The sequence below is a fragment of the Patagioenas fasciata genome, chromosome 1 (assembly GCF_037038585.1).
Source record: "Patagioenas fasciata isolate bPatFas1 chromosome 1, bPatFas1.hap1, whole genome shotgun sequence".
Lineage (NCBI taxonomy): Eukaryota > Metazoa > Chordata > Aves > Columbiformes > Columbidae > Patagioenas > Patagioenas fasciata.
The window spans coordinates 167,178,434-167,195,923 of NC_092520.1; the positions used below are offsets into that span (position 1 = coordinate 167,178,434).

A 17,490-nucleotide genomic window follows, 5' to 3' on the forward strand; every position below is an offset into this window, starting at 1 on the left:
CTTAAGACCTTCTCCTAATTAGAAAACGATCAGGAAGAGCTTCAAACCTGACAGCAACTGTGAGCCAACTAAGAGGCAGCACACATAGTGATAAAAACCCCCACAGAATAACTAGATTACATATTCCCAACACAAGTAGCATGAGAAGAAACCCAGTCTTAGTACTATCTGTCCCAACATCAGGAGCTGTCATTGTTCCCACCAGACTACATCAAGGCTGCCTCCTTGCCCATGTTTTCTTGAGTACAAGGAGTGCCAGCCACATGCTTCATCATCACACATTTAGATACCATTGATGTTCGTGCAGTGAAAGGGCAAAATTGTAAGAGAGATACACATTGTCATCCTGATGCATCCGGGAAACAGAACAAAGGAAACAGTAACGTGGTTAAGCTTTAATCAAGAACCTCTAAGGAAAATCCCCTTCTTTTTATTCACATGAAAACCTCCAGAGAGTATTCACCTTGTTAGACATGATGTCACTACAAGCCCCTGAAACTTCTTTCTTTTCACCTCTGATTCCTATACCCCTTTTGACCTCATAATGGGCAATGCTGAAACTCTTACAGCAACAATTCCAGGCTCTCTTATCTGTCAGTGACCAGTCATGTAATACACTGAGCGTGATGGAGGAACATGGAGATGGCCAGAGAGAAGCTTACAGCCTGCCAAAAGTGTGGTGACTTTACCCTTGACCTCACCCAAAAGCACACTGACTGTGGAGTTGGCCCTACTTGTGACTACAGCAAGCAATCACGGGGAGTGTCTTCAGGTTCGGTGTCAAGCTTGGCATTCACAGTACTCTCAAAATGTACAGGCAATCTCTTTCTTCATGTCAATCCTCTGGGCCTGATTCAGGACAGCTACTCTGTTCATTTGGAGCAACCTCCTTTTCTCAGAATGACAATGAGGTGTCTGCGACAGCGAAGTTTGCTGAGGCCATATGACTAGTGAGACCTCATGACAGCCAAAACAAAGAGACCTGCCCTCTCTGAGATATAAAGAGCTGTCACATCATTGTAACTCGATAGCATCTCTAAATTTTGATTAGATAAGTTCATTGCATTTCAGTATGACAGCTGAGAAACACATGGTACACCATCAGGCATGAGTAACTTCCCATTAATTTGCACAATTAATGACACTCTTTTCCTCTGAGCTCTCACAACAACCAGCTACCAGAGCATAATGGAGACACATATATTAATTCAATCACTTGTACTTACTGTTACTGCTAGTGTTACTGCCAATGCTGTCATTCCTAAGGGAGCTGGCAGCAACAGGAGGAAACAAAAATGTTTTTGTGACAGCGACTCTGGAATCTAAATGGAAAATGAGTGTGTCAGCATTATGTAACTTAAAATACAGTTCTCTCTATATAAGATGACGGGCTATAGGGTTACTCTAATGTGCCTATAGGGTTGTTTTAAAAATCTGGCTACAGGGCTGTTTACAGAGTGGATTAAACCAAAAAAAACAGTCTTACTATGAGGCAGATGTGTCTACACACTGAGCTGCTGTTGAGTAGCTATTTTGGAAAAACAATTGCTTTAAACAAGTTCTTAGGCTATGGCACTGCTCTAATTCTAGTTACTACTGGTGTAACTGTGCAACTGGATATGTTGCCCTAATTAAAAATCTAATAAGTGTCACTAGAGAGATTAAAAGAGAATACAAAACCACCAATTACTGGAGGGATGAGAATGAACTGCAGGAGCCTGACTTGAGCTTGTTAAATTTTTTAAATGAAGTAAACATGATTCTCTTCAGGAGGGGTGGGATGAACACAGAGCTGACTTGAGTCTGCTGCAATTTACAACTTTTCCTAGCTGCCTGTCCTTTCAGTAGTGCAATCTAAGGCTCCTTTACTGCCTTATAAAAATTAAATAGAGCATTAATAGAAGATAAGAAGAACAATGTGAAAAGATGTTCCAGGATATATTTGGGATGAAAAGAAACAGGGCAGAGTATAGTGGGGTTATTTGGATTATATTAATAAATGATGTCACTAGGAACGATGGCACTAGTTTTACTGCCGGATGGAACTTGACTTAGAACAGAAATACAAGCTTTGGCATTAGTAGTAATTTTAACTGGCAGTAAAAACAAGACATGGAAGTACAGCATCAGATCCTTAGCATCTCTGAAATCAAAGGCATATCACCCATCTATATCTACTTAGATTCTATTCCCCAAAATCAGAGCCATCTTACCATTCTCTGGTGTTTCTACTGTTGAAGGCAGAATGCAGTCATTCTTATCCAGCGTATCTGCAAACTCCTTGTAGACCTCAATGGTACTATTAAAGTGCCTAAAAAAATCCTCAGGAATGAAACGACCTTCTTCGTAAAGGTGACCATTTTCTTTTACAAAATCCTAGGGTAAAATATAGAATTTAGCTTGAAAGAAGGCTAAGAGAGCTGCTCATTTCAGCACCTCAACAGATGACAAAAATACCCAAAGGTCACACAAAATCATTCAAATTTTTAAGCTGCAGAAGACCAAACTTCCTGTATGCAATCTTCATAAAACATACAAGCCCTCTAATCTAAGGACTTCAAATTAGATTTGCAAATAGAAATAATTCATTAATCCAGTGTTTTAAAATTCTGACAGACTGAAAGGCAGTCTCCCATCCTACACTGAGAATGAGGAAACTTTTTTTTTAATTTCCCTCCTTAAAAAAATTACCTTGATTTCACATTACTTTGCAATGTTCCACATGATCCTTTTAATCTGAACACAGGAACACAACACAATCAAAGCTATTGTCATAAGAGTACAGGGAACAGAATACAATAGCTGGGATATACTACTACACAGAAGCAGGCTGAGATTCCTGATAATGTACCTAAAAATATGAGCAGGACTATAAACAAGGAAGCCAAATCACTCTGAGGTCTAACAGACAAGCATGTTATGCCAGACTAAACAACAAGATTGAGGTCCATGTTAAGATCATTGACGGTTATCTTCTTTTTTTCTTTTTACCTGAGACTGGGTTTCATAACAACTGTTTCTTATGCTAGTAGGTTGAATTTGGCCTGGGGTTACTCTGTACTCCCATGAAGAACACTGGTAAGAACACAGGTTAAATACGTACTAAGGAAAACTTCCTAGTTTTGGCTCCAAAATTATTTTATGTTTAATACTAGACCTAAGATCATTCTTCTCTGAGGAAATCAATAGCTAGTTGTTTCTCTGAATAACAGGATATTTACTTTTAATTCTATAGAATAAAATTCCTACTCCCAACCACATCCTAGCTGAGTGCTTTGAATCATCAGGACCAGAAAAAGAAAGAAAGAATACTCTGAGGAAATTGAAATTGAAGGGTAGGGAATGTCTAAATACTCTAAGCAACATAATGCCAATATATGACAAGATTACGAGGCTATGCCACTCTAAATGAGATTGACCGGTTTAGTCCATTTGATTAATTTTGGATGTTAAAAAAGTGAAACTACAACACCTATGGACTTATTTAACAAAAATGAATGTATCTGGAAGACAAAATCCTTGCCCTAAAGAACATGATGGTTTTTACCCATTTTGTTCAGTGGGACAAAACCTTCAAGTACATGGCTTATTTTTAATTATTGATAGGTGATTAGAGTTGGGCAAGGGATTACAGTGTTTTGTTTTGTTTTTACCCATCATTTTCACACAGGAGAATCAGACATCTCTTGAGTGAGACTCCTGGAATCCTTCCAGCTGCTCTTGGCATCCAGAAACACATGAAAATGGGCTGATATCCTCTAGTCTTTGCTGTCTCTTTGTATAAAAAAGTTCATTTTACCATGGTAAAGCTTTCAGAGCTTCGCACACTGTGATACACACTTAGAGCATATTAATAGCTTCAACCACATCATGTTTAAATTTACATTAAGATCACTAGCAAAATGAATAATTTTGCACGAAGAAGATTTCTGACAGTTTCAAACAGACCAGAATGAATAAACTGTTTTTAAAATGATGGTTATATTTTTGACTTCTAAAACAACTGTATACAGGTCATGGTACATACTGTAATTCCTTGTAAGTAATTTTCCTTTGAAACAGAAGATAATGGTTAGCCAACATTATCACAATGTAGTTATTGCATTTCTAAACAAAGTAGGATTTCAGATGTACAGGAATAGAAATGGGTACAAATTTAATGAAGCTTTGGACATTTTTAAACTATTACTGAGTATTGTGCAACAGAAAGTTCAAATAAAAATATACAGCATAAAAGTAGAAAATTTGTACTAGAAGATTACCTTATTTTTATCAAAAGCTAGACATGCCATAAGATCATTAATTATCCTCGTGAGATTATTGATGATTGAATAGTTGCTTAAAACATCAGTCATATCTGAAATATCTGAAAACTTCTGGAGAAGATTATGTAGACTCCTTGAAAATTCAGGAACCATCAAATGCAACCAACAGTGATTAGGCTATCAGAAGATAAAAAGAGAAACAGAGAGACTTTTGCAAAAACTGGTTAAGCAATTCAATGAGCAAAAGTAGATTAGACTTCTTTCCAATTTAAATTATCTTGAAAGTTTAAATTAAAATGTGTCTTCTTTAGTGTGGCCAACTTTCTCTTCAGTCCTTTTGGTAAAATTTCTGTTCTCACTGATACTGACATATTTATGGTTGGCTGTTAAATACCATCCCTTCATTAAATTCTTAATGAATGCTAAACATCTGTCTGTTGAGAATTTGAGCCTTGGGACCTACTACTACAAACCCTCTTCCACTCTTTCATTAACTTTTTTTTTTTTTTTAATAATTACTGCTTAAACAATTAAGATCTTGGCCCAGCAATCCCTAAGTATTCTCAGTATCACTAAACCAGTTTCTAGTTGTTTCCCAGTGGATGGGCAGCATCCACTAAATCCATTCATTCCACAGTAAATGTTTGGTTTCTAGACTTAATCTCATTTTACTCAATTTCTGCAACAAACCTGCATACAGATTCCTTATTCTAATAAGTTTTTCTATTACTATTAATATCATCACTTGGCAACAAATTACTTCCTCAGTGACACAGGTGTTGTTCTGCCACTGATAACAAGTGGCAAGTCAGTATTATCACCTTCTGTAATTATCTCATCAATGACTTTAAAAAGAATAAAACAAAATATGAAATGGATGGCATTTGGCCTGATCCTGCTTCCCTTTTTTCCCTCAAGCACAACAACGGGAGAGGAAAAACGGAAGCAAATACATCAGAAAAAGCCTGTTGAAACATACTGTGTTCAAGCAGTATGAGTTGTGCCATGTCCCACAGCCCTCATGAGACAGACCACGCACTGTGCTCTGTTTTGATGTATGAAAGGGTACAGAATTTCTGTGCTTCCCTGAACTGCAAACCTGGAAACCCTTTTCCTCTGAGGTCTGGTGGGTGTGCATTCTCCTCTGACAGGGTCTAGCAAAAGCTTGCAGGTTCTCCTAGTGAGCATTTGGCAATTCCAGCAGGGAATCTATTTTGTTGCTCCTGTGATTTAGCATGTGCGTGGGAGTCTCCTCTGACTGAACTGTTCTGATCTACAAAGCTCTATTTCATGAGAGTTTAAAGTTTTCTTTTCAGTAATATCAAGCTGTGCAATTGCTTGCTTTCTCAAAGCCTACAAAACACAAGGATGAAACTGCTGAAATTGAGAAATGTGATGTTGTTTGCAAGGAGAAATTGAGGTTTAACTCTGTTTGTTTTTTTTTTTTTTTTGTAAAGTTTTACCAAGATTGAAATTTTAGGGTAACTGCAAACCTGACTTCCAGGTAGTCCTCATTTAGCTTTTTCTTTTTGCGTCCATGTAAAAGTTTCAAGTTTATCTCCTCTTCTGAGTTCAGCCCCTGCTGCTGTCATCTTTGCCTTTTAACCTCAGGTTAAACTACATAGTTCACTCAATGCAAGACTACTTTAAGCCACTCAGATGCCTTGAGCTAGTGCATAATGCAACAACCCTCTGTTTAATGGATCAGGTCAGTCTGTTCCTGTTACATGCACTACACTGGCTTCCCATCTGCTTTGCTTTCACCCTGCCTTCCTACCTTCAGTCACTGACATTTGAGACTTGTTACCTGGAGTACATTTCCTATTTTATGCACACACTGAAGATTTAGACCTATTGAAAAAAATTGCAGAGCACTGTTTCACACATTTCCAGGCTGAACAAAGAGCATTTGCCTTCGGCAAAGCTGTGGGTTTCCCAGCTTGCAGGGACCTTGCAGAACCCAGAGTAAAACCTACATATTCAGCCAGCCTTTGCTGTGGTATGCGTAACACAACCTGAAATCCCCAGAGAGGAATTTGGCAAAGTGGGATGTGAACACCACTGAATACTTCCTCCTGTGAAGGCATGTGGCCAAAAGCTGCACCTTCCATCACCACGACTGAGAGTGCTGTGTGAGCAAAAGGAATATGGAAATCCTGTCTCTAAACTTCCCTTTCTTGGCTGCACATCATAAATGTAAACTGGATCTAAGTTTCTAGACATGATGCAGCAAGGTGCCATGCCATTTAAACTATAGAAAAGAAACTGTGTACTGGCAGCCAAAAACTAACCACAGAGTGAGGTAAGAGTTAAGCAGTGAGAATGACCAAGACTCATCACTCAAGCAGGGTCCCTGGCTGCCTTCATCCACAGTGCCAGCCCCCTTGGGAGCACAGTGGAGGAGGGACGAGCTCCCATCCAGCCCGGCTCTTGCCCAACAGCTGCTGTGATCAGCTATGGCTGTCCTCACATCAGGCACCAAAATCATTGAATTTCAAAATGCATGGCAACCAGGGGATGGTGGCAGCCAGTCTTACTTCCTTTTTCTCTGGATATTGGCTATTTTCAGAAATGAAATTTTTTCCATCAGTTTGAGTTACATTATAGTACCCAATTTCCATAATATTTGTTCTGCAAAATTTTTCTATCTAAGGAATCAAGTTTAAACTGGGTTTTCTAAAGTGCTCTAAGTTTTAGTAAAAGCCTTGAGCTTCCAACAAAACTCATAAGAACACTGCCAGATCTGCCATAATACCTCATAAATTCACAGCTCAGGGCACTTCATTATCCCACAGCCTCCTTTTCCTCCAGTCATCTTCTTGTTATTTGGGACTCGGAAAATGTTGCTTCTGGCATCGTTCTCCAATATCAATAGGGAATATTGCTAGAATTGCCACGAAGTTGTAGGACAGGACGCATTTTCATATGTGTATCACACATAAATTGGATTTTCATAATGAAAACTTTGTACAAAACTATCTACCAAATTATCCCCAACTACTGATGCATGTGTACAATGTTTCATTCTTAAGGCAGGCACAATATTGTTCAGTATAACTGATAAACTAGTCCTTTTCTTACATTTTTCTTTCCTTAAACAATATAGTACAGTACAACATTCAGCATAATTTCATTCATCTTGTTTCCCTCTCTTGTTTTTCTTGCAGTGTATGCAACAGAGAGCATTTTCAATGCATCATTCTAAAAATATTTTTTTTAAATTAAAGAAAAACATAAAAAATATTTAGTAGAATAAGCAATAAGATAACATGAAAGAGTTTTTAACACAAAATGTTATAAAATTTTAAAGAAGGCAGATGATGCTTATTTGAAAATATCACTGTGTATTAAGCATGTTTGAATGAAATAATGTTGTCCCTTTCTACTGGTTTGTTTAGTTACTGACACTACCATTTGCCAAACTTAGGGTTTTCTTTATTGTCTGCTTAGTATTTGTTGTGCTTTAATGGCATTTCCACTGGATGAAATCGGAAGGACATACTACAGTATATTCCAAAGTTCAGTTAGAAAGAAACTACTTCTTTAAGAAAGCAAAAATTTTCAATTGACATGATGAAATAATACCATAGTTTGACTTTTTCCAGAGAAAATGTTAAAAAATTTAACATGAAGAAACATTTTTCTAAGATTCCTGTAACTAAAAAGGTTTTAAGTGACTGCAGGAATCTCTCCACTTTTCTTTTAAATGAGTACTTGCAAAGCATATGAAAAGTGAAAGAACCATTATTTAACTACAAATTACTGAGATACAGGACTAGGTACAAAATGTTACAGCCACCACTAGGTCCAGTGGGCCATTTTAGTGGATTAACTTGAAATGCTTTTACATACCAGACTATCCATCTTCGGGACATATTTAAGGGTTATCATATAATCATTTGGGAGATTTCCGACCTACAATAAACAGATAATTAAAACGTTATCACTGACTACACAAAGTAAGACTTAATTTTCATCACTGTATTCAAAAAAATCTATAAAATATTCAACACAAGTTTTCAGTAAGCTAGCAGGTGCAAGAGCTTACGTATTTAGTTTCCTGTAGAACTGCTACTGTTATTTGTCACCTCTGTATGATTCCCAGGTCTGATCTGATCATGTTCAATGCTATCCCTTCCCAGCAGAATGAAAGTCAGTAATGTGGTGAGGAGAAGTGATCTGGGTTTATTAATTACTGCAGAAACTCCATGGCATTTTCATATTTTAATGACATCTTGAAGTGTTCATGTGACAATTTATACGCAACCCCAACCACTCCACACAGTAGGGGACCCAGTAGTCTCTAAACCTTTTTTCCTTCAACTTCCAACTTCAGCAAGCATCTGAAACTCAATAAATACTTGCCAGCCTTGTGTTTAGTTCTGTACCAGGTCAGAAAAATGCTTGAGCATGACTTTAACTTTGAAGCTGTGCCTCTTACTAGTGATAAGCAATATGTCATATCATAGCAATGTCCTAGGGCAAAGATGAGCTTCCGTACACAAAGGCTGAGGGTGGCCTTGCAGATGTAGGTGAATATGGGATGGGCTAAAGCAAGGACAAGAGCAGAAGAAGGGTTCTCACTGAATGATATAACGCAATCTACCACAGATGGGATTCAACACTATTGTGAGGCATAGTTGATCATCTGGGAAATGTGCTGAGTGAGGAGATAAAGAGGGAGATGCTGTCACAATCCACAATCTCTTGAAGTACTTTTTTCAAAAGGTTTATCAATATCATGATGCTTAGTGATACAGCAAATCAATTTTCTTTCATATCAGAGAAATATTCAATTGGTATTTCTCATCCTGGCGTGAAACCCATTTAATCAAAAGACAATAAAAACATACATAATTCCTTTGGTGAACCAGAATCTACACTTTGTTCAGCAAAGCATTTCTACTTGTTCAGGTTAAAGATCATCCTGTTACGGCTGCTTTTGATTCTGCTGCTATAGCAACCAACACAGGGATTATTTTTTTTACTGTGCAGTTTTAGGTAGTATTTTGTTTGACACAACAGAATGTTTTATTTGTTAATTAAAATTTAGTTTAAATTAAAAATTAAAACAGCAATTTCAAAATGTTATGGTTCTGGAAATGAGCAAGGATATTACTTACGCACGGTCAGTCACTAGCGAATTCCAAACATTTTTTTATTTACAACATGTGTTGAGCCACAATCTTTAAATTCAATGACATCTAGCTTTCTCCTCCAACTCTAAAAACCAAGTTTTCTACAAATTATCCTGGTAAATTCCTTTCCACGGAACAATTTTCTTTTTTTATTTTTTTAATATCTACATGTGCCCAAAGCAGCAGATGCAAAAATACCACTAAAATTCTCTATATCAATTTCTATTTACCTGGCATTTGGGGGAGGTGATTCAAGATGCTATAAATACTGAAAAATCTTTCAATGAATTTGTTTTTTCTTTGCAGCATCTGATTGATTTTAAATCATCATCCACAATTTTTGTATATTTTTCCTTCCTCTAAAAATGTCCTGACAACATGACACACTAACAGGTAATCCAGTTTGTTTTCCAGCCTCCTTTGCGTGCCTAGAGAGGCAGGATTAGCACTGCTTCAAGCAGCAAAGATAGTGAAGATGCTACTGTATGTGCAAAGTTTCCCATACTCACTCTAGAGGGATTCAACACTTAGCAACGTCAGCAAAAGCACCGTTCTTTAAGAAAGGTCACTGGAAGATTAAATTTGTTCCAAATCAATGAACACTACAAGAACTGATATGCATTATGTATACAATCTACTTTACTGGCATCAGAGCCTGTCAAGCACTTTTCATGCACAGTTAGAAAAAAAAAAAATCTAAGTGCCCAAGAGTTCTTACAGCTTCTCAAACAAAGCCAGAGAATACGGCTCAGCCTCAGATATTTTTTTCCTTGACAGACTGTGAATCAGAAAATATATTTTTGAATTTACTACTAAAAATGAAGATCACTTGGGGGGAGGGTGTCAAACACAAAATACAAGCCCTGCCTCAAGACGAAACAACTTGTTAAAGTTTTATTGATTAAACTCCACATGCCAGATGCTCTGGTGATGGCGAATGATGGAGCTCAGTCAATGTGAGGGAGTGATATTTGTGTCCCAGTTGGACTCCCCAACTCATGCATAGAAAATAGGGTAGAGCCCCTGATGTAAGAGTGAAGGATATATTTGTACTAAATCTGTGCATGTTGTACTGCCTTGCTTTCCTGAAAAGAACCTTGAAATTTTGTTGAAGACTAACCATCAAGACTATGATCCAAAATCAAGCACTTGATCTGCAACTGCTGAAATGATCCTGAAAGGAATGAAAGGACCCTGAGTACCTGCTCCGTGGGGGGTGCCCGACTGCTGTGGCTCATCTTGAACAAGGAGCGGAGGATATGAGGGTTCTGAGTTGCCTGAGCAAAGGGGATAGCAAGTGACTTCTTTGAAACTCTCTGAGTCCTGGACTGGCTTTTTTTGGCTCCTGTACTCAGCTCTTTAAATACAGTGATAAATTTGGGGGTCACCTGCCTGCATGATTTTCTTTAGTTCAGACTAAAATACCATTTTTTATGATTATAGAGAATGTCAACTGATAATCTTGCAAAGTAATGTATAGAAATAAAATAAACCTCCATTGCAGTTAAAATGTCACCAAAAATTCTCTGATTTAGTGGGGGTGAATGGTTGTAGAATGCCTACCAAGCTCGAAGAAGAGGTGAAGAACAGGGAATCTAGATTTATGTCTTTAAATCCGTATAAAACCAACATTAAGTGCTATATTCCCAGCTGTACCAAAATCTGAAACTGGGAAATGTAAGATTCCTTTTGACATACAGAGTCTGAATATTTAATACAGCACTGTTAACATTGCATAATGCAAATATGCTTTTGAAGTATGCTCATGGTCAGATAGAGAGATGAAAAAGGGATGTTGTAAAAGCGATTTGGGTTCCATAAACTACTTTTTCATCACAACAGAATAAAAGAAATGAGATGGTCCATCTCTACAGTCAAGTGCTTTAAAATGAGGGCTACTGCTCTTGAAAATTCTCTTAATTGTGACTGTTCCGAAAAATTTAAGGAGACAAGCATAGATATCATGATTTTTTTTTTTTTTTTTTTTTTTACACAGATCAAAGATAAAGTAAGTCCTTAAAGTAAAAATAACCATTCATCACCGTCAGTGATTTCTTTTTTCACTCTGAGACATATGATGGGAAAACCATACTTTCCTTTTGGCTACCTTTTCTACTCCCATTTCTCTATTCCTCATTTCCCTTTCCTACTCTTTAATGCCATTGCATCTCCCTTCTTTGCATCCTTGGCTTTTCCTACAGGAGCTTTCACTTTCTGTCTGTTATCTCTGCAATGTATCTCATCTGCTAATGAAGCAGTTAATAAAATCCTCATCATTTGGCTTAAGACAACATGCTAACGATTTCCGTTCACACTTCTTACAGCCATAGCGGCAGAATATTTGCAGGATAACAACACTGGATCATTTTTTATAACCCTTTCACTCAGGAGAGTTAGATTCATTTAAAAATAAATATCAAATATTGCAGAGAGCGTAAATTACACATTTACAGCAAAGATGCAATGTGATGGCAAAGTGAAACAGCGTGCCTCCAACAGGGAACCTGGTCAGTAAATGCTGGCTATTGTTTGGGGTTCCAACATTCAGAAGAAAAAATTGCTTTAGAGAACTAGATCATGGAAGAAAAGGTGAATATGTTAGATATCGTTAATGGATTAAACTATGTAGGTACGTTCTATATATACTGCACAGCTCAGTGAAAATTCTACTTATATAGAGGTTTGATGTTCATATTTAAGAAACATATATGCAACAGATTCCTAATTCTTATGCAAAATCAGAGTCACAATTACAGCAGTGCATCTTTCTGGTGACTTATTATGCTGAAAAGAACAATGGGGACAGGCTTTATTGACAGGTGCTGCAATTACAATTTCATAATACAAAACATTTGTTCATCAGGTAATGTGTTTCCCTCCAGACATCTTCATCACATAAGAAGTAGGAGCTCAAGTGATTGAAAGTGAATACTTTCATTCTCTATAGGTATGAAATTATGTTTTTTTTTAAAGTTCTCACCATTAAAAAATGAACAAAACGTGATTGTTAAATTGTTCTTTTCTTCTAAAAATCATTTTACTTAGGACACATTCTTCATATGACAAAATTATGTTACAAAGATTGAACAAATTTAATCTGACATAAAATATAAGTCATTTTTGTATGAACAGATACCAGCCTGGTTTGGTCTCAGTTGATTAATGCTCAGAATCTTTATTGTTATTGAATCTCTGGTTTCTTTCTGTTTCTAGCTTCTGGCATGTGTCTAGTATGATGTCAGTAAAAATCCAGAATAACACCACTAACACCAAGTTGCACCACATATCTGTCCTCAATTTATTACTCAACACAAAGTCGATAAGGCAAATGACCCACATTTTCAGGCACTGCACAGCATGCTTTATTTATTCTTGAATAGCTTAGGTTTAGTATACATCCCTGGTCTGCATTCACAGAAAGTTTTGACTGAGGCATATTCTTCCCACATTCCTAGAATACAACACAGTTGAGCATAACACAGCTGCAGTCACACTCAGGGGTTTTCTGCCAGTGATAGAGGTGGTTTGCAGTACTTGGAACAAGAAACTCAGAGATAAGTAAATGAAGGCTAGGTTGGATCAAGCTTCATGCAAAAGAGTTTGGTAGGGAATTGTGACACTGTTTCGTTACCTGTAGGTGAACTACAGTAGAGGTAGGAAAGAACAGAGTAGCAAGAAGAAAGGATAGAGGCACAGATTCATGCTGCAAAGAATTTTAGCATGAGATATGAAGAGGATGAGAATCTGTCTGGAGTTTATCAAGGAGCACCATTCCTGCAGCTATGAGCAGTGTAACAGATACCATGGAAATAATGAAGAGGAGCTAGGACAAGAGGGCAAACTCAGCATGTGTTAAGACATCACAAACAGTGTTAATACTTAATGCCTTTGGAGACAAAACCAAGAAGCTTGCTGTTGATAATGAAAAAAAGGAGGAACAGCTTGAAGGAAGTACAAGAAGGGCAAAACCATAGAAGTTGAAGCCAGAAAAAGACTTGTCAGTAGACTGGATTTTTATTCACCAAGAATTTGGAAGGAAAGTGAGTTTGTATGGACAGAGGGCTACAAAAACATTTTTTCCTATTATGACAGGAAAAACAATGGAGGTATTAAAAGTGAACTTACAAGGGTCTGTGAAGTGGCGAGAGCCAGTATCGACACTTTTGTTATACACATGAATGGATGGGGACAGATGGTAATATACCTTTACAGTGAGAAGAAAAGGCCTAGGAAAAAATAACATTTTGGGGAGATGGAGAGATCATAATCTGCCTCAGTGGAGGATTCAGGCCATACTGAATTCAAGCTGATGTCTGAACATTTGTGATGAGATAGGAGGCAGACAGGTCAATATGCTAAGCTAAATGATGAGACTTTTGTACTACTGCTGAATGACAAGTTTATTGTGCACAGATATGGGACTATATTCATGACTGTGGACAAAAGAGTTTAAAGAACATGACAATGTGGTCAAGAATAAAGCCTTTGGAAACAACTGTCATACCAGTCCCAGTAAGTGTGATAGAGTTTTTGGAAAATAACATTACAGTAACTGTGGGAAATAACTGTACACATAACATTAGCTCCTCTGAAATCCTCAGCGCTACAATTTGTTCTCAGTGTGAAAGAGGAGAACTTTTACTAAAGACAGTGTGTTCTACTGGCATAAACTCTTTGGATCAGTCATGAAGTAAAACTTTTAATGGGCAATAGGATCAAGAACCCAATGACCTATGGGTGCTACGTCTAATTTTGAAGATGCAAGTCATCAGAATATTATTCCTTAATTCAATTAGTATATTTAGTTTCAAAAAGCAGAAGTGCTACAAAAACATTTATAGTCATTTACAAGAGTTGTAGGTTCTGCCCAACTTTGGTGCTGGGGAAGATTATGGAGCAGATCATTTTGAGTACTATCACGTGGCACACACAGGAAGCTGGGTGATCAGACCCAGTCAGCATGAGTTTATGAAAGGCAGGTCCTGCTTGACCAACCTGACTTCCTTCTGTGACAAGGCGACCAGATTAGTGGATGAGGGAAAGGCTGTGGATGTTGTCTGCCTGGACTTTAGTAAAGCCTTAGACACTGTTTCCCACAGCATTCTCCTGGAGAAACCAGCTGATCGTACCTTGCATGGGCATACTCTTTGCTGGATCAAAAACTGGCTGGATGGCCAGGCCCAAAGAGTTGTAGTGAATGAAGTTAAATCCAGTTGGTGGCCAGTTATGAGCGGTGTTCCCCAGGGCTCAGTACTGGGACAGTTCTCTTTAATATCTCTATCAATGATCTGGATGAGGGGATTGAGGGTACCCTCAGCAAGTTTGCAGATGACACCAAGTTGGGTGGGAGTGCTGATCTGCTGGAGGGCAAGAAGACTTTACAGAGGGATCTGGACCTGCTGGATTGACGGGCTGGGGCCAGCTGTATGAGGTTCAACAAAGCCAAGTGCCAGGTCCTGCACTTGGGTCACAATGATCCCATGCAGTGCTACAGGCTCAGGGAAGCGTGTCTGGGAAGCTGCCTGGAGGAAAAGGATCTGGGGGTGTTGATCAACAGCCAGTTGCTCAGGTGGCCAAGAAGGTCAACAGCATCCTGGCGTGTATCAGAAATTGTGTGGGCAGCAGGACTTGGGAAGTGTACTCAGTGCTGGTACTCAGTGCTGGTACTCAGTGCTGGTGAAGCCCCACTACAAGACATTGAGGTGCTGGAGAGAGTTCAGAGAAGGGCAACAAAGCTGGGGAAGGGTCTAGAGCACAAGTCCTGTGAGGAGCAGCTGAGGGAACTGCGGCTGTTCAGCCTGGATAAAAGGAGGCTGAGGGGAGACTTTATCACTGTCTACAACTACCTGAAAGGAGGTTGCAGCATGGAGGGTGTTGGTCTCTTCTCCCAAGGAACAAGTGACAGGATAAGAAGAAATGGCCTCAAGTTGCACCAGGGGAGGTTTAGGCCAGATACTAGGAAAAATTTATTCACTGAAAGGGTTGCCAGGTGTTGGAACAGGCTGTCCAGGGAACTGGTTGAGTCATCACCCCTGCAGATGTTTAAAAGATGTGTACATGTGTTTTTTCAGAACATGGCTTAGAGGTCAACTTGGTGGTGCTAGGTTAACAGTTGGATCCGATGATCTTAAAGGCCTTTTCCAACTAAAACTATTCTATGATTCTATGATTATATTTCTAAACAATATCATGTTGGAGCCCACATTATATGTACTAAGGATATACTCAGTGTAGCATAAAAATCAATGTACTTTTTAGGAAAGTAATGTGATCAGTCAGCTAATGATATTTTGTTTTAAAAGTACTTTAAACCTTATGAAATATAGGGTTTTTTTCATTTTGTTCTCAATGTCAAGTAGTCATGGTGTAACATTTCAAAAGAGAACGACCAACTTGTGATACAGTTGGTTTAACTGAAACCAAGAGTTCTTATACTAAATTTAAGATACTAAACTTATTTCCATGTTATCCTTTCAGTTCTCAAGTGGCTTTATAGAAATTATTTTCACATGAAAAATCTATGCAAATACTAATACAGACAGCCAAACAGGGACTTTCCTCAAAACATTTTTAGATGCACAACTCAAAACAGAGACAATCCAGGTGTCTGGGCTTCATATTTTCTGCATTTCTCTGTTATTTCTCCAACCCAAAATATCTTTGAACTTGCTAGTTAACTTCATCCAAATTTTCTGTTTGGTAGAGAGATCTGAAAGGTATGGGTGCAAATCAGGAGAAGGACCGTACAGCATCCTCACCGAGGAGTAGCCAGAGGAGCTCGGCCCTACGGCTCTCTGCTCAGGCTTGGCAGCAGCAGAAGTGCAGCGTAACCTGGACAGAGGTTTTCTTCCTGGACAAGCAACATATACACCAGAACAGTCGCCACACAGTCTTTCCTGCCCAGCAGCAGCCTGAGCAGAAGGGGGTAAAAATTTGGCCAGCTCTCAAAACACTGCTCAGGTGGGCATCATGCCCAGGGTGCATGCAAGGGAACCAGCAACGATGCTGTGTGTGGAGAACTAAGAGGGGATGTGGAAGAGGGTGGGGGAATGAAAACATAGTACTGCAGGGATATGTGCAAGAACTTCAGTTGCTGGAGTAGTCTGGAGGAAGAGGTAAGAACAGAATATGGAACATCACAGTTAAATTAAAGACTAAACTAAATTTTTATGATGTTTGGTTTCTTTCATAATTTATCTCAAAAGCAAAGTGTGATTTCTCCGGCTGCATGCAAATTTTTGTAACCTGTATTTATGCATTCTTGAAGTTTAAATTGTCCTAAAAGGAAAGTTCAAACATTTGTTCTGAGGATACATAATTGACAAAAAGTTATTGCTAACCCTGTACTAGACAACTTCACTAGCCCTCACAGGAGTTCTGTTGTTCTGTCATGCTTTCAACAGGTTTAAATCAAAGCTTAATACTCTTTCAAGAGATGAAATATTATCTTGAATAAACATAATGATACTTCAGAATTCTGCCTAAAGGAACTAATGTGAAGTGCTAAGCATTTGAGTAGAACTGCAGAGCACCCCCCCCGAAACTTAGATCATGTGCCAATGTATGTAACAATGCCAAGAGAAAGCAAGTTAAGAACACTGCACTGGCAGCAAATGCAAGTGTTTGATAATATTAACACTGGTATTGCAACTGTTTTTCCATAATGAAGCCATAAGTTTCAGCTGAAGTTAATATGTAAATGATGGTACACTTGTTAAGTGTTCAGTATATATTGTTTCTCAAAAAACTTCCGTGTTAAACCCTGCACTACTGCAAGTTAGCATAATCACTGACTTCACACAAGGAGATGTAGTTTTTCAGGTTAATGCAGTGTTCAATTAAGTAACAGCTAAAATGTACTTAAATTGATTCAGTTCTTACATGAAGCCATGAGTCCTTCAAACTTTAACTTCTAGGTAAAGCAAGTAGAGAGAGAAAAGTGCAATGAGTGTAGCCCACTCACACCTAAAGACTATAAGAGCTGTTCAATTGTTACTGCCTTGATTGATACAACGTCTAATATACTGTTTTCATACATGGCACGTTTCCCATATACCTAAGGTAAAGACTTCTGATTGATTTCAGTT

The 17,490-nt window shown here is 38.2% G+C and overlaps 1 protein-coding gene across 9 annotated transcripts in view; it reads right to left on the reverse strand.

Moving 5' to 3' along the window:
* Window positions 1-17,490, reverse strand: part of KITLG (KIT ligand) — a 412,063-nt gene that overhangs the window by 13,085 nt on the left and 381,488 nt on the right. For 4 of the 9 annotated variants that reach the window (XM_071799835.1, XM_065843189.2, XM_071799814.1 and 1 more), the window contains exons 3-6: window positions 8,118-8,180; window positions 4,263-4,442; window positions 2,214-2,376; window positions 1,227-1,322 (exon numbers count right to left, since the gene is read on the reverse strand). In XM_071799835.1, the coding sequence (XP_071655936.1) occupies window positions 1,227-1,322; window positions 2,214-2,376; window positions 4,263-4,442; window positions 8,118-8,180 (502 nt within the window). The remainder of the gene's footprint in view (window positions 1-1,226; window positions 1,323-2,213; window positions 2,377-4,262; window positions 4,443-8,117; window positions 8,181-17,490) is intronic. The other 5 variants (XM_071799874.1, XM_071799858.1, XM_071799850.1 and 2 more) reach the window with 3 other exon arrangements.